Source organism: Rhinopithecus roxellana, chromosome 7 (assembly GCF_007565055.1).
Source record: "Rhinopithecus roxellana isolate Shanxi Qingling chromosome 7, ASM756505v1, whole genome shotgun sequence".
NCBI lineage: Eukaryota > Metazoa > Chordata > Mammalia > Primates > Cercopithecidae > Rhinopithecus > Rhinopithecus roxellana.
In genome coordinates this window covers 16,776,271-16,803,679 of record NC_044555.1, presented here as the reverse complement: position 1 = coordinate 16,803,679, position 27,409 = coordinate 16,776,271, and the positions used below count along the sequence as shown (strand labels likewise).

At 40.7% G+C, this 27,409-nt stretch overlaps 1 protein-coding gene across 1 annotated transcript in view; it reads left to right on the top strand.

The window, feature by feature from the left end:
• Window positions 1-789: 789 nt before the first annotated feature.
• The window catches only part of POLA1 (DNA polymerase alpha 1, catalytic subunit), a 314,584-nt gene continuing 287,964 nt past the window's right edge, over window positions 790-27,409 (top strand). The window contains exons 1-10 of the mRNA XM_010353227.2: window positions 790-887; window positions 6,355-6,470; window positions 10,141-10,237; window positions 11,280-11,360; window positions 18,855-18,970; window positions 19,435-19,497; window positions 20,656-20,748; window positions 21,177-21,264; window positions 21,573-21,774; window positions 21,863-22,041. Coding sequence (XP_010351529.1) covers window positions 845-887; window positions 6,355-6,470; window positions 10,141-10,237; window positions 11,280-11,360; window positions 18,855-18,970; window positions 19,435-19,497; window positions 20,656-20,748; window positions 21,177-21,264; window positions 21,573-21,774; window positions 21,863-22,041 — 1,078 coding nt within the window. The 5' untranslated portion in view covers window positions 790-844. The remainder of the gene's footprint in view (window positions 888-6,354; window positions 6,471-10,140; window positions 10,238-11,279; window positions 11,361-18,854; window positions 18,971-19,434; window positions 19,498-20,655; window positions 20,749-21,176; window positions 21,265-21,572; window positions 21,775-21,862; window positions 22,042-27,409) is intronic.

Sequence of the window (27,409 nt, the reverse complement as noted above, 5' to 3'; positions counted from 1 at the left end):
AAAAATGTTATACCTCTTTGGAAAGAGATAAAATGAGGTGTATATGTTACAGCCATTGTACCATACACAAAAATTGAATGCCCTTTGTTTTTCATAACATTGAAGTTTTGGAGTTCACGTCAGGTGTTTTGTAGATTGTCCTACATTTTGAATACATCTGATTGTTTCTTCATGGTTAGATTCAGGTTAGACATTTTTTCCCAGAGGACGATATAGGCGAAGTTGTTGCTTTTTCATACGCATTTCATCAGGAGGCATATGAGGTCAGATGGCCATTTATTGGTAATGCTACTTTTGGTTATTTGTTTAAGATCGTGCATATATCTTTAAGTTGTTAATCACACAGCCACTGTATCCAGACTGTTGAGAAGCAAACTATCAGGCAAAACTCAGAGCGCGCAGCAGGAGGCAGTCGCTTTCCTAGGCTCTGGGGAAAACGATCCAACCACGCCCACTCTCCTGCCCGCCCGCGCCTCCTTTCCGGGAGAATAGGCTCTGAGAACCAGAGCGCCCCTTCTCCCACGCGCCCAAACCTTTTCCTATCAGCATGCGTGCGCTTGCGCAGTTTCCAGGCGGCCCCTTTCCAGCGCCCGACCGCTTCTTTCTCCTGCTCTCCTCCGGCTTCCCCTCAGCTCTAGCTTTTCCCTAAGGGGTCATCACAGGGCGCCAAACGCGCGCCCGCGGGAAGGCCGGGGGCGGGGCGCGGCGCGGCGCGGCACGTCAGTGGCCTTCCGGGCGGAAGTCCGCAGCTTCCCGAGCCGCTGATTGGCTTTCACGCTGGCGCCTGTCTCGGCCCCCGCGTCAGTTTTGGGCTGGTTGGCGCGGAATCGGGAGATTCGGGACCATGGCGCCCGTGCACGGCGACGGCTGTGAGATAGGGGCGAGTGGTGAGTGACTACTCCGCGCGCGGGGCTCCGGGTTGGGACCGTGGCATGATTGCCGGTGGTGGGGGTTCTGAGGGAGTCTCTGCATTATTTTTTTCTAAGGGAGGTGCACATCCGGCTTGGTTTGGGCGCAGACCTTGGTCGTCCCGGGCGGGGGCCCTTCTGGCGTCGGACCGGGCTTCCTTTAGGCGCGGTTTGCTCTTGGCAGACCCGAGCCTGGAGGAATTTTTGTTTGGGAGGCTGTCTCACCTCTGCCACTGAGAGTCTCCACAGTCGATTGCGTTTCTATTTCTTTTGGTGAGTTGCACCCACGTGCTGGGTATAACTTTATTGAGACTGGCCCCGTGGGGCACTGTCTTGGCCGAAAGTATTTCACTCCGGTCACCCTAAGTATCCACTTGAGGGCTTGAACAGAACAGATCTGTGCCCCTTTTTGTAGGAACTTCCGGGAAAATTTTATACATTGTAACTAAGCGGGAAGAAAGCTCTAAGTGCTGTCATCGGGGAATAAAGCGTTTTGTATTTTTAGGTAATGGGTTTCTACTTTATGCATTAGCAGTTTTTCTTTCAGATTCTTTAGAAAGTTCTTCAAGTGCTGCGTAGAAATCCTGTTCACAATCTAGTCATTTCTGGTGAAGTTTAAAAAAAAATGGCATCAATTCAGGGCATTTCAAATCCCCTGTATATCACTCCGTTTGTCAGGGGTATCTTTTATTTCCAAAAATAGAATACAAAAATGCAAATAGATTTGTCTGATTTTTGAACAGTGTTCAACTAAAGCGTGACTTCAGTAAACTTCTAACTTAAAATCAGATGTTTCACTTTGTTAGCTCAACCTTCATCTCTCCTGTCATTCAGATACATCACCATTAATGAGAACTCGCTTCCTAATCAGCTTCCTTTGCATTCACCTAGTTGTGAGTCACAGATTTCAATTTGTTCTAGCCGTTCGTTTTTTAAGACTATTTTGGAGAGTCGACCTGCCTGGATTACAGATGGGATGTAGGTTGTGAGTATGTGAACAGTCTTTGCAGCCCTATATCAGTGATTTGCCACTAAGCCCTTTCTTCACCCTAAAAACTACGTCATCTGTGAACATCAGGAAATCACTTTGGTGGATACTGTGCAATCTTGAGACTCCTCTTAAGTCATGGTGTTGATTAAGTAGTTGCTGGGGACTTGTGACTGGAATTTTTCCTTTAGAGCAGACTGAAAGATTGTTACCTGAAAGACTACTGTAAGCTAGCGTCTGCTTTTGGGGAGGATAGCGGTACTCCAGATGGTAATTTTGAAACAAATATTTAAGCCTTTGTAACTGGATTTTTTCATGCTTATTCTTTTTTTGCTAACTTACCTACGTGAAGCATTGGAGACACACTCCAAAAGAGAAAATGTAGGCTTTTTTTTTTTTTTCTTCAGTGTTAGAAGGCAGGGCACCTTGATAATGGCAGTGAAAAGTTGAAGGGTGTATAACTGGCTGTTACTATATATGAAAAAAAATCAGGGAAATTTTTTTTTTTTTTTTTTTTTTTTGAGACTAAGTTTCCCTCTTGTTGCCCAGGCTGGAGTGCAGTGATGCGATCTCAGCTAGCTGCAACCTCTGCCTCCCGGGTTCAAGCAATTCTCCTGCCTCAGCCTCCCGAGTAGCTGGGATTATAGGTGTCCGCCACCACACTGGCTAAGTTTTTTGTATTTTTAGTAGAAACAGGGTTTCACCATGTTGGCCAGGCTGGTCTCGAACTCCTGACCTCAGGTGATTCGCCCACCTTGGCCTCCCAAAGTGCTGTGATTACAGGCGTGAGCCACTGCGTCTGGCCAGGGAAAGTTTAATGATCAAAAAAGCAGGCACAGTGGTTCATTCATTGGTTCATTCAGCAAATATTTATTATATACCTACTAGGTATAAGCCTTCTGCCAGGCTCTGGCATTATGATGGTGGATAGGCTGGACATGGTTTGTCTTCATGAAGTACAGATGGTAAACATCATATGCAGAAAACGGCTTTGCTTTATTTTTGCCTTCTGAAGCTAGACCTTGGTACTCTTAGGTGTGGTGTGTGTGGGGTATGTGGATGTGTGTTTGACTTCACACAGAAACATTACATGAGCCGCTCCTATATTGCTAAGTGCAAAGTGAGATAGGCATCCTCATGTAATCCTTAACAGCTTTTGAAGCAGACATGATTATCCCCATTTCACATATGTGAACCCTGAGGCTCTGCATCAGTCAGAGCTCTTATTTGTAAGCTGCAGGAACCAACTCTAGCAGATTGGTTAGAATTTGGTAGAAGAATATTGTGTTCACAGAAACTCCAGGAGGACTAAGAAGCCAGTCTGGGAGCTATTTAGCCAGGAACAGTGAGTGAAATTGTGCCTCAAAAATGGGCTAATGAGGAGGTCATTGCCAACCACGACCAAGTACTTGATGCTATAGCTCATACCTTAGGACATTGCTGACATTGTTGTCAGTTTTGTAATCCTCCTGCAGCTGTTGCTACTTTTAGAATCTTTTAAAACCCATGCCCCTTTCCTTGTGACACTAGCTTCTGATTTAATGTCTGAGCAGGTGTTCCTAATAGAGCCTATTTTATATGCCCATGCCCTAGGCTGCAAGGGTGCCTGGGAAAGAGTATCAACCTTTTCAGCTTCTGTAATGGGACATAGGCTCTACTGTCTCATCAAGACTTATAAGGGATGGGGGCCGGATTTCACAGTTTCAGATGCTAGGCAGCTTAAAACAACAAGACACCTGTCTGCTGCTTAACTGGTTAACCAGTGTTCTCATGTCACCCAGTAAATGGCAGAGCTGGAATGTGCTGCTTCTCCCCAGTCTGGTTCTCCTACTCACTCTACACTCTCTTGTCGAATTTACCTTGCACACTGACTTCTCTCAGTTTCTGAATACACTGTGCATTTTCATCCCTTTGTGATTTGGCTCATGCCTCTTCTTTTGCTTGTGCCACTTTTTACCTTGTTTTCTGATTGTGAAATTCGACTCCTTTTTCTAGGCCTGTATTGGAAACCTCTCCTGTGAAACCTTCCTTGATTTCTCAGGCAAAATTAACAGCTCTCCTTTGTATATTTCCTCAGTGCTGAGTTCTTACCTTTTCTATGGCACCATGTTTATATTGTGATGGTAATTTCAGGTACTTTGCTTTACTTGACTGGGGGCCTCTTTTGGACAGGCAGCTCTGTGTTATTTTGTAATTGTACCCTAAACCCGGTGTAGTGGAACATTGTTGCCTGTGTAGTAGTGGGGCGTTGCCTGTGTAGTGGAACATTGTTGCTTGTGTAGTGGAACATTGTTGCCTGTGGAGTAAGTGCATTTGAAGACCTACAGATGTCAGGCGTCAAGGGAGTCTTGAATACACTGAGGCCAGCTTTTCACTTTCAGGGGTCATGTTCAGTAATCTTCGAAGCCTTTTCATGTAGGCCTGTTCACGATTTTTGAAATCATTTGAGTGACATCCAAGTTTTTGTGACTGTCATCATTAAGTACCTTTATTCCTTAATTTTTACTTAATGTCTTTCTGAAAATGGATTTAAAAGTCAAATGTGGAAGTCACACAATAGAGTGAGATGTTATAAAGAGAGATTCCATTTCTAGAAAGCTAGAAAAAATAAGATCTCTAATTATGCTTCACCTTTAAGCTATAGTCTCCAGCAGTTTATTGCCAGCATTTGGTGCATGTTCTTTAAATTGTATCTTCTATTTCAGTCAAACATTTAGTCAAGCAGCTTAATGTTGTTATGAACATTCTAGTGGGGTTGGAGTTTTAGGCTGCCTCTTATCCATACTTCTCCTTTTCTTTGCCTGCTTCTTTTATAAATTAATTAACACCAAACACAATAAAATACTAAATTTCACAGACATAGATGGCAATCATGCTGAGCCTAAACTCATGGTTGACAGGCAGCACTGTTATGCTTGACTTAGTTATTCATCAGTGGGTATGTGAAAGTCTTTAATTCTGTGGATGATTTTTTTTTTCTTTTTTTTGAGACGGAGTCTTGCTCTGTCACCCAGGCTGGAGTGCAGTGGTGCACCCTCAGCTCACTGCAACCTCCACCTCCTGGGTTTAAGGGATTCTCCTGCCTCACCCTCCTAAGTAGTTGGGATTACAGGTGCCTGCCACCACGCCCAGCTAATTTTTGTATTTTTAGTAGAGATGGGGTTTCACGATGTTGGTCAGGCTGGTCTCAAACTCCTGACCTCAGGTGATCCACCCACCTCAGCCTCCCAAAGTGCTGGGATTACAGGTGTGAGCCACTGCGCCTGGCTGAATTTTTTTCAGTATGTGTGTGTAATGATCAGTTTATGATGACCAGAGCATGAATAATTCAAAAGTTGAATGAATAAACACGGAAGTCCTCTGATATTTCAGTAATTTTTGACAAGCCATTTTAGTCCCTGTCGTTGTTTTAGTAGCATCCTGTGTCATAACCAACTGAAGCCTTGAAATAAGTGGTATATCAGTAATCCCTTCAGAGCCATCTTTTTTAAATTTCCCCAGTCCTCAATCTGTTCCTTCTTTGAATTTCTGGGTACTTTGTCTGAATCTCTTTTAAGGCATGTATTATCTCTAAATATTGTTTAGAGCCAGTTGCTACTTGTCTCCTGTGTTAGATAGTAAGTTTTGTGAGTACAAAGACCATGTCTTTTTTATCTTTTTTGTTGTTGTTGTTGTTGTTGTTGTTTTGTTTTTTGAGATGGAGTTTCGCTCTTTTTGCCCAGGCTGGAGTGCAATGGTGCGATCTCAGCTCACTGCAAACTCTGCCTCCCAGGTTCAAATGTTTCTCCTGCCTCAGCCTCCCGAGTAGCTGGGGTTACAGGCACACACCACCATGCCTGGCTAATTTTGTATTTTTAGTAGAAACGGGGTTTCACCATGTTGGCCAGGCTGGTCTTGAACTCCTGACCTCAGGTGATCTGCCCACCTCAGCCTCCCAAAGTGCTGGGATTACAGGTGTGAGCCACCACACCCAGCCTGTCTTTGTGTCTCATAGGGCCTAGTACTTTGCAAAGAGTAGATGCTCCTTGAAGCCTTTTAGATTAATAGAATACAAAATGAATAGTGCTTCTATAACGCACTGGATTACTTCTGACTGGTCATTTCTAATGAAAAGGTGATAAATTAGCTAACAGCTGATCTCCCTTGTTTAGTGTCTCTGCAGGATATCAGTTGAATTGGGAATTTTCCTCTTTTTGGAGAAAAAAATAACAGTGGCTTTGTTTTAACAGGATCTTAGAGGAACTTTCTGGCGAGTCATGTATATTTGGATATGTATGTTTGGCCATGAGCTTTGTGAATTATATACATTGTAAACATTATCTACTTGTTTATTACTAAAATAATATTACTAATATTACTAAACAATGTTGGCTAGAAACTTTTCCTTGGTGTTTGAGGGAAGATGGCTGACAATTTTGTAACACCTCTTGTAAATTTTTTTTTTCCCCACTGTGTCAGATTCAGGGAGTTTTGTAGCTTCTCGAGCCCGGCGAGAAAAAAAATCAAAGAAGGGGCACCAAGAAGCTCTAGAAAGACTGAAAAAGGCTAAAGCTGGTGAGAAGTATAAATATGAAGTAAGTAACCATTTTTCTTCTTTATTCCTCCTGTGCATCATCTAATTCATAGCCTGAAGGTAGTCTTATGTCACCTTTGCCCCAAATTAGAAATACTTATATATTTTAAACTTCTTGTAATGGGAATTTATTAGTGTTGAGCAAGCATGGGTATGAGGTAGATTTATAGATCATGGAGAATGCTCAACCCTTAAAGTTCCAGTAAGGTATTTTATAGATGATTTTAAAATTCCAAAATGAAAGTACATAGCCATATCTATATTTTTCCTTATTGAGCATGCCGTATCTATGGTAAGTCCCATTGGTTTTTTGCAGTCCTTTAGAGGTGCTTTTACTTACTCTTAAGGTATTGAGCAGTCTAACTAAGTGCTACTTCTTGGAGAGAACTGTTCTTCCTAATCTCATTTGCAAGGGTAGTGGCAATGGAGACTTGGACCTTAACTTCTGCCGTGTTCTGCTTGTAAGATTGAATGTGATGCTCTTTTGGTTTTCCTCTACCCACTGTTTATGGCCTGCAGGTAAAAAACAGAGTGGCCACCATCTGCATAAATATTGTCTAGCGTCACCTTCAGGGCTCCCTGAGTATCCTAATTGCCTCATGGCCAGAAAGTGATTAACCAGTACTGGAAAATAACAACCATAACTTTTTGAACTAACATATTATTCTAAGTGCATTTACCAATGTGTTTATTCATTTAATCTTTTCAATAACCAAATGAAATTAGATACTATGATTAATAACATTTTGCAGGTGAGATATCCGAGGCACAGAAGGTTTAATGAGGTCACAGTGGCAGATCCTTTTTTGAACCCAGGCAGTCTGGCTCAGGATATGAATGTTTAACCAGTTAATCAAATAAGAGAGTATTTGCCATTTGTCACCATTTGTTCAAGTTAAGTGAGGCAACCAGATCATAAAAGGTTGATAAAAGGATTTCAGTAAAGCAGGAATAAAGCTTTTTTTTTTTTTTTTTTGAGACATAGTCTCGCTCTGTTGCCCATGCTGGAGTGCAATAACATGATCTTGGTTCACTGCAACTTCCACCTCCCAGGTTCAAGCGATTCTCCTGCTTCAGCCTGCCAAGTGGCTGGGATTACAGGCGTCACCACCACAGGTGGCTAATTTTTGTATTTTTAGTAGAGACGGGGTTTCACCATGTTGGTCAGGCTGGTCTTGAACTCTTGACTTCAAATGATCCACCTGCCTCGGCCTCCCAAAGTGCTGGGATTACAGGCGTGAACCACCACACTGAGCCCAGGAATAAAACATTTTTAATGTAGGTACTTGTATAAAGGAGTTCCATGGGGCATTTCAGATGTTGGCACAATGTGGCTGATTTCCCTTTGACACTGTAATGTTAATTGTATGGCTCTAAGAGTTCATGCTGAGCAGTAGTAATGTTGTTTTTAAAGATTGAGTCGAAATGACTTTTTACTCAAAATGATATTTAAAAATAGTTTTCTGGTATCTCCTTGATAATATAGTGAATCACTTAAATAAGAGACAGTCTGTCTTCAACCAACAAAAATAATCATGCCAGTTCCCCTCCAACCCCGAAAAAGAAAGTTGGTCGGTATAGTAATATTAATTGGACTATTTTGCATCTGTGTTGTTAAAAACTTAATTTGGTAAGGCAGGTTGTTTCTGTTACCAAATCAGTATTTGCCAGTGATTCCTATAGAGTAGGCTAAAAGGAGGTGAAAGCTCAGCCAAATCCTGTAATTATTATAAGCCTTAGAGGTGTGGCAGAAATCCAGTCATCTCTGGCCGTCAGATTCTAAAAGCTCTGTCCAAGATTTTTCCTAGGATATTAACTCTTCAGATGGAATTGTTTCTCCCATACTCCATTTGAGAAAGGTAGAACTCTTTTTTTTTTTTTTTTGAGGTGGAGTTTTGCTCTTGTTGCCCAGGCTAGAGTGCGATGGCGGTATCTTGGCTCACTGCAACCTCCACTTCCCAGGTTCAAGCGATTCTCCTGCTTCAGCCTCCCAAGTAGCTGAGATTACAGGCACCTGCCGCCACGCTTGGCTAATTTTTGTATTTTTAGTAGAGACTGGGTTTCACTATGTTGGTCAGGCTGGCCTGGAACTCCTGACTTCAGGTGATCCCCCTGCCTTGGCCTCCCAAAGTGCTGGGATTACAGGCGTGAGCCACCACACCCGGCTGAGGTAGAACTCTTGAGAGAATGGGAGAATTTTTTTTTAAATCTCGCTCTCTCACCCAGGCTGGAGTGCAGTGGCACGTTCTTGGCTCACTGCAACCTCCACCTCCCAGGCTCAAGCGATTCTCTTGTCTCAGCCTCCTGAGTAACTGGGATTGCAGGTGCCCACCACCATGTCTGGCTAATTTTTGTATTTTTAGTAGACATGGGGTTTCACCACGTTGGCCACGCTGGTCTCGAACTCCTGACCTCAAGTGATCTGCTCGCCTTGGCCTCCCAAAGTGCTGGGATTACAGGCATGAGCCACTGCGCCTGGCCAAGAATTGGGTCTTTTTTTTTTGAGACGGAGACTCGATCTGTTACCCAGGCTGGAGTGCAGTGGCATGATCTCAGCTCACTGCATCACTGCAACCTCCGCCTCCCGGGTTCAAGCGATTCTCCTTCCTCAGCCTCCTGAGTAGCTGGGACTACAGGCATGTGCCACCACACCTGGCTAATTTTTGTATTTTTAGTAGAGATGCAGTTTCACAGTGTTGGCCAGGCTGGCCTCGAACTCCTGACCTCAGGTAATCCACCCACGTGGGCCTCCCAAAGTGCTGGGATTACAGGCATGAGCCACTGTGCCCAGCCTTTGGTAATTTTTGATAAGTATCTATGAGATTTTGCAAACCAGCCCACCAGAGTCTCATCTGCAAAGTCACTGGCCTTTCCCCATGGGCAGCTGCAGCATTGGTGTGTATCTTTCATTTGTTGCTTTAGCTGTGTAGAGGTTGTCTGATTTACTCATACCAGTAGCTCATGGTGTTCTGACCCTCTTGCAGTCAGGCAGCCAATGTGATTGGAGGACCTGCCACTCTCTGGACTTGCCTTTCAAATAGCTCAGCATTTAAGTCCTTGTGCAGTTTCAAGATCTGAGAACGGTGGGGTGTCAGTGGTAATACAAACAGGGTCACTCAAAAGCTATTTCTGGTTTGCCTGTAGAATATACAATATGTTTGTTTTGCTAATTTTTGGAGACGGATGGATGAGAGAGATTTTCCTTTTGAATTATATTTGTTTGGTTGAACAAGCATGAAAATTATCGTCTATTCGCAGAGTGTACATTAGCTAGTGGAGAGGGAAGTGGCATGCCTTACAGGTTTGCTAAGTGTAGGAGAAACTAGTCTAGAAATTACAAGTGAATAATCCCCAAAGCAGCTAATGAAGAATTGGCTATAATTCAGTTTGTTTTTTATGAAATAGATGAGTAATTGATGGTATGACAAGTGTATTATGCTAATGGAATCATTTAATATCTTATGTTAACACCCACCTAAAAGGAATACTAAGTTAATTGATGTCTATTTAAGGAAAACCCTGTAGTGGTGTTGAATGTCAGAACTCATGATTTGGTTGCAGCTACTCCTTCAGGCTGCCATTCCAGTTTCAATTTGACAATTTTTTCATCAGAATTGTTTAACACTTTCACTCTATTTGAAGCTTTTTTTCTGAAACTTGTATAATGGTAGGTCGAGGACTTCACAGGTGTTTATGAAGAAGTTGATGAAGAACAGTATTCGAAGCTGGTTCAGGCACGCCAGGATGATGACTGGATTGTGGATGATGGTAGGTGGGGCGGGGGTGGGGGTGGAGATGGAGATGTTGCTTCCTAAGCACTGTGTTAATTGCTTCTTGTAGATTTGCACTCATGTAGTGGAGTTGCTGCTTTGCCTGGGCAAATGTAAGGCACTGTTAGGATTTTACCTTTGGTTTGGATTTTCCTTTAATTATTTGAGGATGAGGAAGCAGAACAGCAGGACGTTTATTTGGGGATATTTTGGAGAATCTAGGCACATACCTCAGGATGTAGTATAAATCCTCCAGGTGATGGCTGTGTAAGAATTGGGAGGAGCCCTTGTCTGTGGGGCCCATGCACAGCGCTTGGAATTAAGGAATGCAGGTTCAGGATCCATCGTTCCTACTTTCCAATCCTATGACCTTGGACAAATCACTTAATCTCTTTGCACCTCAGATTCTTCATCTATAACATGGGGATAAGAAAACTACCTTCTCCCAGAGTTGTGAGGCATATATGAGGTTCTAGGTATGAAAATTAACTTGGTCAGCAGAAAGCACCATACAAAGTCTTGTCCTAATGTCCTGTGCCCCTTCTGAAAGCTCATTGGTTCTCACTGGTAGGGTCTGACTTCATGGCCATGTGAATGCTGACCACGGGGAGCATGTAGATTGTGCCTGTGACTATTTATGTTTCTACTTCTGTAATTGGATTCAGCTATATTGCCAGTTTTCCCTTGTAGACTGGGATATCTCTCTCTGGACTTGTGGTAATCTTGATTCTTTTTATTCTTCTGGTAGAGTAAAACTGCTGTAAAGCATCCTATTGTGGCAGACTTTGATCCTATGGGCCAAATCGTTTCCTGAGGTCACCTAGCTAGGTATAATATGTATCATTTGGTTTTGACTCCACACCTGCTGTGTGGATGCTGTGCATTGTCTGACACCTGTGTGAACAGAATTCTGCTGCACTTAAAAATAGCACAGGCCAGGAAAACATCTGAGCAGATATAAAAGGTTTTTTTGGTCATGGCTAAAATATTATTAGCCACTTTTAGAAATTTGATCCCAGTATTAAATTTTGTCCCTGCAGATGGTATTGGTTATGTGGAAGATGGCCGAGAGATTTTTGATGATGACCTTGAAGATGATGCCCTTGATGCTGGTGAGAAAGGTACCTACCTTTTGTTTTCCAGGGTGTTGTTTTGAGATTTAAAGAATTCTCTAAAATTAGAGATGACTTGATACTCTGATAGTTTACGTTTGAGAGAAGGACCTAACTACCATTGTTATTAGGTATAGAATATGTTCTAATATGAAGAGAAGTATGGTTATGTGGAAAATTAAAGATAAAAAGCAGTAACAACACCAGGAAATGAAGTTTCATGTCTCTATTATCCAAGTAGTGTGGTCTTTACTTGTTTTAAAGTTTTCAATCCTATGGTCATTTAAAACTTGCTGATTTTGAGGGCTGCAACAATAATTGATCTCTTTTAATTCCTACTGAAGTGATGTACTTAGAATTTTAGCTCTTTGCCAGTTGTATAGCACAATAACAAGGTTTAGAACTAGAGTAATCAGCTTGCTTTGTCTAATTGAAATTTAAAATAATGTGGATGAATGTGTCAGATTGTCTTAGCTGTACAATCATTGGCAATTTTTTTTGAGTAAACAAGCCTGATTTAGTTCCTGTAAAATGAAAATACTGAAAATTCTCTTCAGTATTTTTTTTTGTTTGTTTAGTTTGTTAATTAGTCTTCTACTACCAAGTGGTAGATTGGGGTCAGCAAACTGTGGCCCTCTCACAACCAGTTTTTGACAAAAAGTTTTATTGAGATGTAGTTCACACACTATACAATTTGCATATTTAAAGTATACAGTTCAGTGGCTTTTAATATAGTCACAGAGTTGTGCAGCCATCACCACAATCAATTTTAGAACATTTTTGTTACCCCAAATGGAAATCATGCCTGTTTTTGTGTGGCTCTCGAGCTGAGAATAGTTTTTACATTTTTAAGCAGTATTTTAAAAATAAAAAATGCGAAGAATATGTAACAAAAGAATATGTGACCAAAAGCCTAACATCTGTGCTGTCTTGCCCTTTACTGTCTGAATCCTCATTTGCAGAATAACATTTTGCACCATTAGTTTTCTCTCTCCTTCCAACCACATACACAGAGACTTTTTTGCTCAGTGGACTTTGAACTTCAGCAGTGACCTCCTAAGAGTAAGGATACTTGACTACTTAACCACAATAACATTATCATGATATCTAATATATTGTCTATATTAAAAGTTTCCCAATTAGCCCAATAGTATCTTTTAAAGCTATTTTTAAAAATGCAGAATCTATTTTAGTTTTCATGTCTCTATAGTCTTTTTTAATGTAGAACAGCAACACCTGCCCCCCTCCCCCTGCCACCCTGGCCTCTTTTTGTCTTTCATGACATTGATTTTTGAAGGGACCAGGCTGTTTGTTTTGTTGAATGTCCCACAATCTGAGTTTTACCTGACTGCTTCGTTGTGCTTAGATTTGGGTTAAATATTTTGGCAACAATAAATAAATATTTATAAATAAATGCTTTGTTAAGACCTACAATATAAAATTCTGTCCTTCCAATCGTTCATATCAGGGGCATATGATGTCACTTGTACCATTATTGTTGATACTAAGTTTGATCTTTTGGTTAAGATGATATTTGTCAGATTTCTTCCTTGTAAAGCTGCTTTCCTCCCTTTTGTAATTAATGCAAAATAGGGGGTGATAATTTGAGACCATGTGTATATTCCATTTCCCCATGAATTTTTACCCAGTGCTTTTAGCATCTATTGTTGATCCTTTCCCTTCTTTTAAAAATTATTGCTTCAGACTCATGTATTTCTAAAAGATTTACGGTTACAATTCAGCAGCAATTATTATCATTTTTCCTTTTTATGTTCAAATTATCCCAGATTTGGCTGGTAAGAGCCCCTTTAAGCCACCTCCTGTGTTCTTTTGACATGGCTCCATCAGTCTTTGAGCATTTCCTTGCTTTCTGGGCTAAGAGGATAAGATGTTCCAGGTTTAGCTTGTATTATTCCTGCCCTAGACCTGGAACCAACCATTTCTCCCAAGAATCCTGGTTCCTTTTAGTGAGGAATGGTGTGCAGATATGGGAGATGGATGTGCTCATTGCTGTTGGAGTGTAATGGCTTCTAGACCCTTTCAGTGAACAGAACAAGGAAATTATATATATGTCATGAGATCATACGGATATATTTGATTGGTTGAAATCCAACATCACTGGGTTCTTTATCTTCCCAATTCTATATTTGTATCTGCCTTCACCCTCAATGAAAACCCTTGTCTTCTAAAATATACACAAAATAATGTCAGAATCGCTAAATCATTATCTGTACTAACAACCTTTCTAAGTAAAGTTTATGATTTCTCTACAGTTTTATTTGTTCTTGGTATATATCCTAAGGGTCTATAGTCAGACTATTGTGTTCAGAAGCTATGTAAAGTAATTCTTTAGTGTGTGTTGTATTAATTTACTACATAGGTTCATTTTTTGTTTGTATTCCAATTTCAGTTTTAAAAAATCCTTTTAATTTTACTTCTGAATATTGTAAAACATTTATATGTTTTAAAAATGAAAATCAGTAACTTTTTTATTAGTTTCTGGTTTATTACAAAAAATAAGCATATGTGTATTTTTTCTATGTGTGATGTTATTTATTCTTCATTCATTTATTAGTTAAATTAGAATATGTGAACCATCTTCCTGGTTCTGCCAACCTGTATAATGTGGAAATTTTCTACACTGGTACCATTTGGTAGCAGTGTGGCTAATTGTGTATTTCTAGTTTGTGTGAGTCTATGAAGAAGAGAATGAGCTCATGTGCCACTTTCATTTCCCTGAACTGAGGAGGCCTATGTTAGAGTTATGGTTCTCTTAATTGTCTGTGTCGTCTTGAACTAATCCCATTACCTATCTGGACTTGAGTTTTTGTCAGCTGTGAATTAGGAGGTTGGACTGGACAGTGAGCTTCTCAAAGAAAGGACTCATGTCCTGGTAATCTCAGTGCTAATCACAGTAGTGGACTCAAAGTAAGTATGTAGTTTTGTTGAATAAACAATCCATCTCTGTGTTTCCATAGTCATCATATTATCTCTTCCGAGTAATACGTTAGTGAAGAGAATGATTTGATCCGGAAAAGAGCTAGTCTTAGAAATTTTTATTTCGTGCTTTGCCACCACCATTCACCCACAAGTCCCCACTGTTTCAGTGTCCCTTTCTAGGAGCCCAGTAAAGGTCACAAGATCCTAGGAAGGAAAATGGACTTCTGCAATGCACTTTAAAGACTTATAAGAAATTACTGAGTTTTGCTTAGAAGTAAAAAGTCAAAGCTTTATGGTGTGGATCTAATTCCTGGCATGTTTTCAAACAGAAAAATGGCCAGGTGCGGCGGCTCATGCCTGTAATCCCAGCACTTTGGGAGGCTGAGGTGGGGCAGATCACCTGAAGTCAGGAGTTCAAGACCAGCCTGGCTGATATGGTGAAACCCCGTCTCAACTAAAAATAGAAAAATTAGTCGGATGTGGTCGTGGGCGTCTGTAATCCCAGCTACTTGGGAGGCTGAGGCAGGAAAATCTCTTGATCTCTTCAACCCGGGAGGCAGAGGTTGCAGTGAGCCAAGATCGTGCTACTGCACTCCAGCCTGGGTAACAGGAAAAAACAAAACAAAACAAAACCACAGAGAAAAATATCAACCAAGTCCCAATGAAGAAAAATCAGCAGGAAAATGCAATAAAACAAAACAGAAACACTAAACTGTGGAAGAATTCCACCTCAAGTGTTTACTTGTATTCATCTTTTTATCCTTCTGTCTAAATCCTACTAACCTACAGTGGTGAGATTAAAGCCCTCATGAAGCCTTCCTTGCTATTCAAACCTCTGTTGACCTCCTCTGTTCATACACTGTCAAGACCCGAATTTTATATACTAAACATTTTGACTATTATATTCTGTTTTCAAAGTACTCCAGATGATACAGATCTCCTGTCTCACATTTTTCACAAATGTCCTGCAAACCTTTTCACAACATTAGGCCCATGGAAATACTTTTTTTTTTAACTATGGTAAAATACGCGTAACGTAAAATTTACCACGAGTGACATTTAGTATATTCACAATGTTTGCAACCATCACCATCATCTTGTTCCAGAACATTTTCATCATCCAAAATGGAAGCCCCATACCCATTAGCAGTCACTCCCCAATCTCTCTTCCCCCAGAGCCTGACAACCATTAATCTGGTTTCTATCTTTATGGATTTGTGTATTCTGGACATTTTATATTTCATATAAATGAATCATGCAATATTTGATCTTTTGTGTCTGGCTTCTTTGACTTAGAAGATTTTCAAGTACGTTATAGCATGTATCAGTACTTCATTCCTTTTCATTGCTGAATAATATTCTACTGTGTGGATGTACTACGTTTTGTTTATTCATTAGTTGATGGACATTTGGATTGTTTCTACCTTTTGGCTATTGTACGTAGTGCTACTATGAACATTTATGTACTAGTTTTTGTTTGAATGCCTGCTTTCAATTTTTTAGGGTACTAACCCAGGAGTGAAATTGTGTATGTTGTTCTTGTTTTTTTTTTTTTTTTTGAGGTGGAGTCTCGCTCTGTTACCCAGGCTGGAGTACAGTGGTCCCTTCTCGGCTCACTGCAACCTCTGCCTCCCGGGTTCAAGTGATTCTCCTGCCTCACCCTCCCGAGTAGCTGGGATTACAGGCATGCACCACCACGCCTGGCTAATTTTTGTATTTTAGTAGAAATGGGGTTTCACCATGTTGGTTAGGCTGGTCTCGAACTCCTGACCTCACGATCTGCCCGCCTCAGTCTCCCAAAGTGCTGGAATTACAGGTGTGAGCCACCGTACTGGCATGTATATGTATTTTTATTTCCTTGTCTTTCTTTTTTTTTTGAGACAGATTCTTTCTCTGCCCTTTAGGATGGAGTGCAATGGTGCGATCTCAGCTCACTGCAGCCTCTGCCTCCTGGGCTTAAGCTATCCTCCCACCTTAGTGTCCCGAGTAGCCAGGACTATAGGCGCGTCCTCCCACGCTCGGCTATTTGGAATTTTTAGTAGAGACAGAGTTTCGCCATGTTGCCCAGGCTGGTCTCAAACTCCTGGGCTCAAGCAGTCTGCCCACTTTGCCCTCAGAAAGTATTGGGATTACAGGCATGAGCCACGGTGTCCCGCCCCTTTTCTTTCTTAAACAAAAGATAATATTATAGGGGTTTTGTACTTTGCTTTTTTCACGTGGCAAGATGTCTTGAAAATCACCCCATATTAGAACATAGAGAGCTTGTTTTTAATTATTTATTTCTATGTAGCTGCATAGTATTCCATGAAAGGGATTGCACCATAGTTTATTCAAATGGTTTCCTTGGAAGGACATTTAGATTATTTTGAGTAATTTGCTATTATAATGCCACATCCAGTAACTCTGCATATGGTGTTTTCCTCAGAGAAAATTCCCAGAAGTGGGATTGCTGGCTCAAAGAGTAGCTACACATAATTTTTTTTTTTTGAGATGAAGTTTTGCTCTTGTTGCCTAAGCTGGAGTACAATATCGCGATCTCGGCTCGCTGCAACCTCTGCCTCCTGGGTTCAAGTGATTCTTCTGCCTCTGCTTCCTGAGTAGCTGAGATTACAGGTGCCCGCCACAACACCCGGTTAATTTTTGCATTTTTAGTAGAGATGGGGTTTCACCATGTTTGCCAGGCTGGTCTCAAACTCCTGTCCTGAGGTGATCCACCCGCCTCGGCCTCCCAAAGTGCTGGGATTACAGGTGTGAGCCACCACGCCTGGCCCACTACACATAAAATTTTATTAGCTGTTGCCTAATTCTTCATAGGAACTGTCCCATTTTACACTTTCATGAACAACGTATGAATGTCTGTTTCCCTACAGCCTTACTAACAGAGTGTTTTCAAACTTTTGAATTTTCGCCACTCTGATATGTGAGAAGTGGCATTTCAGTGTGGTTTTCATTTGCATTTTTTTTTTTTTTTTGAGACTGAGTCTCACTTTGTCACCCAGGCAGGAGTGCAGTGGTGCGGTCTCAGGTCACTGCAACCTCCACCACCTAGGTTGAAGCGATTCTCCTGCCTCAGCCTCCCAAGTAGCTGGGACTACAGGTGTGTGCCACCATGCTTGGCTACTTTTGGTATTTTTAGTAGAGATGGGGTTTCACTATGTTGGCCAGGCTGGTCTTGAACTCCTGACCTCATGATCCGCCCGCCTCGTGGCCTCCCAGAGTGTTGGGATTACAGGTGTGAGCCACCATGCCTGGCCCACCACATTCTTTCAATTATTCATTGTCAGCTTGTTTTGAGATCAAGACTATTCTGGGATGAATCAGAAAGCGAGAGTAAAATTGATGGTATTAGAGAAGTTTGTAGGTGATTTACACATGGCCATAAGAGAAAACATATGGCAAAAGTTTTATTTGTTTGTTTTTTTGAGACAGAGTCTTGCTCTGTTGCCAGGCTGGAGTGCAGTGGTGCAATTCTGGCTCACTGCAATCTCACCTCCCGGGTTCAAGTGATTTCCCTGCCTCAGCCTCTCGAGTAGCTGGGACTACAGGCACGCCGCACCACGCCTGGCTAATTTTTTGTATTTTAGTAGAGACAGGGTTTCACCATATTGACCAGGATGGTATGGATTTCCTGATCTGCCCGCCTTGGTCTTTTAAAGTGTTGGGATTACAGGCGTGAGCCACCGCACCCGGCCGGCAAAAGTTCTTCTTTAATGAGCAGATAGATATGTCTGTGCTATTTAGTGTTGATATGACATACTGTGTTTCTGGTTGCTATTTCTCATAAAATAGAAGTTAGTATGCCACCATGTCATAATTGGTAATCCCATTTCTTCATAGTTAAATTTTCCTATCAGATTCAGTATACCGCTAAAGAGATGATCTCATTAAGGCTACTAGGCTAATTTCTTGGTTCAAGATTAACTTTATCTTTTTATTTCTGTGGGGAAAACAAAAAACCCCAAATTCTCACTTTTTAAAAAAGCTTTTTATTCACATTAACAATAGCAATTAAGCAGTCACACTTAAGTCGTGCTAATATTTAACTGGTATTTCATTAGTTTCTATAAAAACATTTAGCCCAAGTTTTCTTGAATTAAACTCATTTAAAATATTTTTTCCTACATATCTTGTATAAAATCTCATAGTTTTGTATGTTTTTTTTTTTTTTTTTTTTTTTTGAGACAGAATCTCTCTGTGTCACCCAGGCTAGAGTGCAGTGGTGCGATCTTGGCTCACTGCAAGCTCCACCTTCCGGGTTCACGCCATTCTCCTGCCTCAGCCTCCTGAGTAGCTGGGACTACAGGTGCCTGCCACCACGCCCAGCTAATTTTTTTTTTGTATTTTTTTTGTAGAGATGCGGTTTCACTGTGTTAGTCAGGATGGTCTCGATCTCCTGATCTCGTGATCTGCCCGCCTTGGCGTCCCAAAGTGCTGGGATTACAGGCGTGATGTATTTTTAATTCTTAACATTTTTCTTCCCGATAGAGATCAAGTGACTAGGCTTTTAGTTTTCCATTTTGATTTTTGCTGATGCATGTTTCTAAATAATTCATATTCCAATAGGAAAAGATGGTAAAGCACGCAACAAAGACAAGAGGAATGTAAAGAAGCCCGCAGTGACAAAACCGAGCAGTATTAAGTCAATGTTCATTGCTTGTGCTGGAAAGAAAACTGCAGATGTGAGTTTCATGGTTTCCTTATCTTTTGTATTTTCCTTTGTGAGGTAAATTTAATATTTGATTATACAGATAATAGGTGCTCTGTATATATTTGAGTAACATTTTTCCAATTTCACTAAGTTGGATGTAGATTTCTAAGTGAATTAAGGCACCTCAGTGATTGGAACTTGGGAAATGGAAAAGAAAATTGAACAGAAAAGCTGAATTGAGAGTGTGTTTAATTTTAGTGAGTAGAAGGAAGATCATAGAATAAGGGTTAAAGTAGAGGACGGGAGCTATAGATGTAGGAATGATATATACACAGGTGGTTGTTAAAATCTGTGAATGTAGATGAACACTCAGAGTGAGGAATGAAGAGGCAAGGACTAACTGGCTAGGTTCTTCCTTTCATACACATGTGTGTAGTTTTGGTGAGAAATTTAAGTGCAAGGCTTTCTCATGTTACCTTTCTTTATCATTTCCAGAAAGCTGTAGACTTGTCCAAGGATAATCTGCTAGGTGACATTCTACAGGATCTTAACACTGAGGTAAATGAATCGCCAGGAGTTGTAAAATATGCAGGGGATGTAGACTGAAGAAACACTCTAGTAATTATACAAAACAGACTATTGCCAGAATTTTTTTTTTTTTTTTGAGATGGAGTCTCGCACTGTCGCCCAGGCTGGTGTGCAGTGGTGTGATCTTGGCTTGTTGCAACCTCCGATTCCCGAGTTCTGCTTCCCTGATTCTCCTGCCTCAGCCTTCCCAGTAGCTAGGATTATAGGCACCTGCCACCATGCCCAGCTAATATTTTGTATTTTTAGTGGAGACTGGGTTTCACTATGTTGGCCAGGCTAGTCTCGAACTCCTTACTTCGTGATCTGCCTGTCTTGGCCTCGCAAAGTGCTGGGATTACAGGCATGAGCCACCACACCGGCCTGTTGCCAGAATTTTAAAAAATGTAAGGACACCAACAAAAAACCCCCACCAAAATACAAAGAAACCCCCTTCAGGTTGGTTTTATCCCATCATTTTAGGTGAGTATTTCCAGGTGTTAGAGCTGTGTGATCATGTAGATAGGGATGTGTGGGTGTGTGTTTGAAGTAGTAGGAATATACCCAGGTGTCAGTTCTGTGAGTGCTCACTGCTTGTGTTCAGTTGCTGTGGTGTATGTTCCCTAAATAGATTGAAGCCTGTCAATCTGCACAATCAGGTATAAGAGCCTTGTCTTGAATTCTGAGTGGGAATGAAGGAAGAGTGAGTGAACTATCCCTGATAGAACTCAAACAGGATTAGCTCCATCATGAATTTGAAATTTGGCTATTTCCCATAAAGACTAAGCTCTCATTTAGAAGTGAACTTCTTTTGAAGTGACCATTAATTAAAATGACTTAACACCACCACCATGTAGTTCTATCTTGACAATTTTTAAATGTAATATTCTCAAAGCGTAAGTAAAAGTATGCTAAATTTTAAAAAGAAAAAATTGGGGAGGGATAGATTTAATATCTATTTTAGTTTTCTTGTGATTTCTATAGTATCGTTGCTATAGTAACCACAGTACATGCACATAGATGGGAGTGGGGAGGGGGGAAGGGAAAGAAAAGAAAGCTTTGCTTATTGGGCTTCAATGAGTGAAGAAATATACTTTTTCTGTCTGTGGTAAACCAAGCATGGCAGTGAATATGTCTTACGTTTCCTTTTAGACACCTCAAATAACTCCACCACCTGTAATGATATTGAAGAAGAAAAGATCCATTGGAGCTTCCCCGAATCCTTTTTCTGTGCACACCTCCACGGTAAAGTGTGTAGAGATACCTTCAATCTTGATTTATAGGATTGCTTTAAGCTTATTTTGTTGCTTTTCTATATGAGGGAAATACCTTTAAATTTGTTTTTGATTTTTGTTTTAAATTAGGACTCCCATTCAATTTATAGTTTCATGTATTTCAAAAATAGCATGTGCCTGCCTTTTTCATAGTAAATTTGCAGTAACTGGTGTGTGTTTATTATAGGTATTACAACAGTGGTAAATGCAATAATTTTCCTCCCAGAAGCAAGTATTTTTTGTAAACCTAGGTAACAGTAAAATAATTGAAGCTGTTACATTAATAATACATAAAATCTTTTTATAAAAGGGAACTGTCATTATCTTTGGTCAGGGTAGGACAGTTGCATATTTTTAGTTTGTAGGTCTAACTGACTAAATATTTAAAAACGTTTACAGGCAGTTCCTTCAGGAAAAATTGCTTCCCCTGTCTCCAGAAAGGAGCCTCCGTTAACTCCTGTTCCTCTTAAACGTGCTGAATTTGCTGGTAAGTGTGATGTCAGGCAAGAATTGCAAGAGTGTTGAGTGGTTTCTGTCAAAGATGGAGGCCCCATGATGGAGGAGGTAGAAGAGATTTTGAAGGTGTTGTGATGGCAAGTTTAAATGTGAAGATTTGAATTCATAAAAATTTCAGTAAAAGTTAAAAAACCCAATTTGGAGATTAAAGAGAAATGCAAACATATTATAGAAAAGGGACAGGCTGCTATTTTAGTGTTGGATAAGCCTTTGTGCGCCTTTGTGTGCCTTTGTGTCATGGCACTAGCACATGATAAGAATGTGTGATGATGCCTACAGGCAAACCTGTACAGGTCGAGAGTACAGAAGAAGAGCAGGAGTCAGGGGCAATGGAGTTTGAAGATGGTGACTTTGATGAGCCCATGGAAACTGAAGAGGTGGACCTGGAGCCTATGGCTGCCAAGGCTTGGGACCAAGAGAGTGAGCCTGCAGAGGAAGTGAAACAAGAGGCGGATTCTGGGAAAGGGACCATGTCCTACTTGTAAGAGCATTTTATGACTTTTCTGGAAAATAGGACTACAATTTTTTTGTTGGATTTTGAAAGGTTTTTGAAAATGTGATTTCTGCAGAGGAAGTTTTCTCCCAGATGTCTCTTGTTGGGACGTTGATCAAGAAGGTGATAGCAGTTTCTCAGTGCAAGAAGTTCAAGTGGATTCCAGTCAACTCCCATTGGTAAAAGGGGCAGATGAGGAACAAGTATTCCACTTTTATTGGTTGGATGCTTATGAAGATCAGTACAACCAACCAGGTAATCATACATAAGGTTAACTGTATGCCTTTAACTCAGAGTAGGACCTTTCCCTTAAATATTTTATTTTTTTGTTTCTTTTTGTGTTGTCTTTTTATTTTATTTAATCATTTTCTGTTTTTGTTTTTTCCTTTGTCCCTTAAATACTTGAGTGGTTGTAATTAGCTCAGGTCAGGCCCTGCCCTCACTTAACATGTATTGTAAGAGAGTGACACTCATTCATTGTAAAGTGAATGCGCCACCCTGATGGAGAGGAGCTATGGTGTGAATAATCCTTAAAGATGCTTATTCCAAACATCAGTTACATATGGTTTTGGAATGTGTGTTTGTAGTTCACTATTGATGTATCTGAAGTTACAGGAATGCACTTTAAAGGGAATCAGTCATTAATTTGTGTGTTTCTTCAGCAAATTTCAATGCCTATTGTGTGCTAGGCACTGAGATGGGATGAATAAGCTGGACAAATTCCCTGCACTATAATGGAGCTTATGTTCTAGGAGGGTGGCAGGGGGTGGGGGCACATTAGCAGTAAATGAGATAAATTGATAAATGATGTAAAGAAAATTAGTTGGGCAATGGCCAGGGGAGGCCTGAGGAAATGACCACTGGACTGAGATTTGAGGTATTTGCAGAGCTGATAAAAGGGCATTTCAGCTTAACGAGCCAGTACTAGCAAGGCCTAGAGGGAGGAAGGAGGAGACCTGTGTGGTTGTAGCATAGTAATCAAGTGACAAGATTGGTATACAATGAAGCTGGAGATAAAGACAAAGGCCAGATAATATAGGACTCTGAAAACCTCGTTAAGGAGTTTGAATCTTCTAAGAGCAATGGGGAGGCATTGGAGGGTTTTAAGTACAGGTGATGGTAGTCACATAATTGGGCTTACATTTTAACAGGATCACTGGTTTGTGTAGAGAATAAGCACTGTGGTGTGTGTGTACGTGTGCACACACACATGGAGGGATAGGCTGGTGTGGGGTAATGGGGAAGTGTGGAAGCCCTGGAGATCAGTCAGTCCAGGGCAGGGCTGCTAGTTACTTGGACCTTGGTGGCTAGAGAGGAGAGAAGTAAAGGCATTTGACATGTCTTTTGACACAAACTTGTTAATGGATTGGATGGGGGAGGTGACAGAAAGGAGGAATCAAGGATGATTTTTAGGTCATCCTAATGAGCTAATACTGTGAATTCTTGACTCACAAAAAGCTCGGAGGCTGTTCATTGTGGCTCTTTGAGCCCATCTTCATTGTGGGACTGTGTATTGCAAGATCTGTCGGATTAATGTTAAATACAGTAGGCACTCTTAAACAGAGTTGTCTTTATTTAGATCCTTTTTGGGATCTGTGGTACGTGCAAATAGTGTATTTTTCAAAGCGGTTTCCTGGAGGCTGTATCTAGTGAAAAGAGAGGGAGTACCTAGATGTCAGCAAAGCAAGCGTATGAGTAAATTGAAGGCCGCATTTACCTTAGAGATAATAAGACATTGACTTTAACTGGAAAAATGTTAATGATCTCTGGCAGGGGTGGGGACGGTCAGAAGCATTAATATGCTTCTGCTTATCAAATATATATAAACTGTTGAGCCACTTGAGTAGCACACTGCCATGTGTTAGTTTCTTAGGAAAAGATATAATCAATTTTAGAAATGATATTTTAACCTACTTTAGGACAAAATGATTTGATTAGATCCCCTCACCTCTTTGACTACTTTGTTACTCTGTTGGAAGGCCGGCAAGTGTGATTACATGAGACTGAGCAGATGATTTCCCATCCATTGCTGAAACCCAGGGCTGCCCCATTGTACAACCTCAGGGAATACCATTTTCACGTGACCTTCCTGGAGCACAGCAGTGTGACTGGTATTACCTGGAGCTGGGCAGCACAGTGGCCTGGCTATCCCAGTATTACTCCCTGTGTTTTGCTGCATCTGCTTAATGCTGTATTTCATTCCCTATCTTGGTTAATGGTCCCATCAAAACTAGAAACCTGAGAGCCATCCTTGATTCCCTGCTTTTCTTCACTTCCCTTTCCAAGTCTGGTTAGTTTTCTCTGCCGAAAATGGACAACTTACCTTCTCTTCCTCCTCATGTCTGCTACCCCGATCCCTTCTTGCCCACTGAAACAATTGCACCAGCCTCCTAATTGATCTCTTAGCTGTCGTCCTCCACATCATTGCTAGAGGGACTGATCAGAAGGGCAATTCTGACCATGTCATTTCCTCATTTAAAAAAATCCTCGGTGGCTACTGCCTACAACATAAAGTCCAAACTCCTTAGCAAGGCTTCTGATGCCTGCTGTCTATGAATTTTGTTCCCTAGAAATAGTTCTCTGTATATACTTTGCTACTCTTTATACCTGTGTTCCTTTACTCATTATTTTTTGTCTGATTGGAATGCCCTCATCTGACTCATTCTTTAAAATTCAGCCCAGATGTTATCTCCTGGGAGTTTACCTAAACTTCCAGACGGGTCTAGGCGCACTTTCTCCTTGTGACTACATCATAGGCTTTCCCACTGTAGCATTTGTCCTATTATTTTGAAATGATCTGAGTCTGTGTTTTTCTTTGCCACAAAGCCTGTAAGCTCCTGGAGGGCTGGGATCTTTTATTTCCAGGATCCAGCAACAATGCCTTGCACATAGTAGGTGTTTAATAAATAGTTGTTGAAATAAACTGCACAGTGACTGACAGTCCTGTAGATGCAGGTGAAAAATTTCAGAGACTAATGTTGTATTTGCTACTATTACTGAGTTTGCATCTTAAAGCTTTGTAGCTTTGTGGGGTATGAGAATGCGTAACACAAAAGTGAATGGTTCCCCACTCCCCCACAACCCCATGAAGTAAATACACCCATAAAGCTTCATATTGCCAGCGTCAGTTGCCACGGATTAGAACCTTAAGAAGCAGCAACTTTCTTTCTCATGTGAAAATGAGTTGGTTATTTCTACATTTTCTTTACTGGTTGATACTCTTAGTAAACAGAATATTGTTTTGCAGGGTAAGGATCTAGAGCTGCATTGTCCACTGTGGTAACCACCAACCACCTGTAGCTCTTTAAATTTAAATAAATTAAAATACAATACAAATTAACATTTATTTTCTCGGTCACTAGCCACATTTCAGGTGCTCGATAGCCACTGTGGCTAATAGCTACCATATTGGATGGCTCGGAAACAACAATTCCATCATCACAGAAATCTATTTCAACTAGTGCTGGTCTGTAGTGACAAGTATTGGAAGATTGAAGCATTGAAGCACAGCTATATTGGCAAAGCAACCAGTTTATGATATATGGTGGTGTTGAGTTCCTGGTACTGAACATAGTCATGGATGGGCTTTTTCAACCAATATTGGAAAATATTTTGTAATTGAAAGAGATACTAATTTGTTATTGATCTGTCATCCAAATGCTAAGGCAGAATGAAATTTCTGGTGCTGGAGAAGGCCTCAGAGATCAGCTAGTCTAGTAATGCACTTAAGAAACTGAGGCTCCAAAAAATATAATAGCTCTTTAGTGGTAGAAGCTTGGGCTTCTCACCCTCGGTCCACTCTGCTGTTCTGGTTCCCTGGTACTTCTCAAGTTGTGTTCTCTCCTATGGCACGTCTTTCTGTTATTGATGCCAACGGGTTAAATAAGATAGCTTAAAAAAACTCCTTTAATCTCAGAGGGTTGAACACTTTCATTGTGATAGCAGGTAATGATCACTGAGCTTTGGTGAAATCAATGCTGCTAATAAAAATGAAGCACTCCAAAATACCCTGTTATTGTTTCTCCCTTTCTAACAGATTCTAAGTAAGTCAGTTGTTGCTGAATGCTCCATAATTATGAAAAGAATCTTACTCTTTGCATATGGGAAGATATCCTGTCTTCATTATGACTTTTTCAAGGTTGAATAATCCTGACTGCACCTGGTTTCAGCTAGTAACTTTGGGGGGAATGTAATCTTTGTTTACCATGATCTTTTTTTGTGGCAAATGAGGCATAAACAGTGTCCAATGTGTTGCATGAAGTGTGATATTAGTTTGACTGTAAAATGAGCTATTTGAATCTTTGAATCCAATATTAGGGTCTTTATTTTTCTTTGCATGGCATTTTGTTTTTCCATCTTTAACTGTTGTGAGGATGACTTAATTTTTTGAGTTACTGTGATTTTTTTCTTTTTTAATGTTCCCATAGTCCTTCCTTCCCTCTCCCTCCCCTTCTACCCTCCCTGTTACCCCCCTAAGCTGAAAGTCTCAGAACTCTTGTAGGAATTTTAATCATCTATGGGTGCAGCACACCAACATGGCACATGTATACATATGTAACAAACCTGTGCGTTGTGCACATGTACCCTAGACCTTAAAGTATAATTTAAAAAAAGAATTTTAATCATCTGCATGAAAATTCTTAAATCGTCTTATTTCTACCAGAATGTGTGACAAAAGGAGTCACTGATGAGTAGTCTTTGAAACTGGGGTAATTGGCCTTTGCATGTGCCAGAATTTTCTTAGTGTCTCAGATAAGTGGCTGTGTTGAGTGGCTTTCTTGATTACTGCTGTCTAATTATTCATGGAGCCCAGGATTTTGCACAGTGACCATCTCCTGGGTTGACTAACAAATGTTTGCAGTCTGTTCTTCGTGGCCAATTTTCATAAACAGTGATTTGATGTCTTAAAAGGCATGGTTTTACTTTATGGTATTCATTCCTTAGGGATCTCAAAAGGAGAGCATCTACTATTTGGTTACTAAACCATTTGTTAAACTGAAATAGAATAGAAAGGAACATTCTAAACACTACCTAGTTAGACGTCCTAAGTAGCTGTGAGGTAGAAAAGGTGAAATAGTAGTCCTTATTGTGAGATATTTATTATTATATGGAATAAGAAATATGAGGTAAATTATGTTTTTCCTAAACACAGTTTTACATATAGAAAAACACTGATGCACTAGTTATCCTGATACATGAATATTGGTTTTCATAGGTAAATACAAGTGCTAAAAAATTATAAGTATATTCTCAGATCTGTAAGTTGTCACAAGAGGCTTAATTATGAGATTTGTTGAAAAATCCTTGTGTTTGTTTCTCTTTTTTTTTTTTTTTGAGACAGGGTTTTGCTGTGTTGACCAGGCTAGTCTCAAACTCCTGAGCTCAAGCGATCCGCCCACCTTGGCCTTCCAAAGTGCTGGAATTACAGGCATGAGCCACCATGCTCGGCCTGTTTTCTTTCTCTTAATCTGTATAATCCTGGTTGTGGGGAAGGTGTTTATGCCAAGTTAGAGAGTCATTCTGTCCCGTGTCCTCCCAGTGGTCATACATTGTACCATTGTGTTAGTGTAGTACTGAGTAAAGAACTGGTCTTGGGGAGTGGGAAATGGATATATTTGCTGTC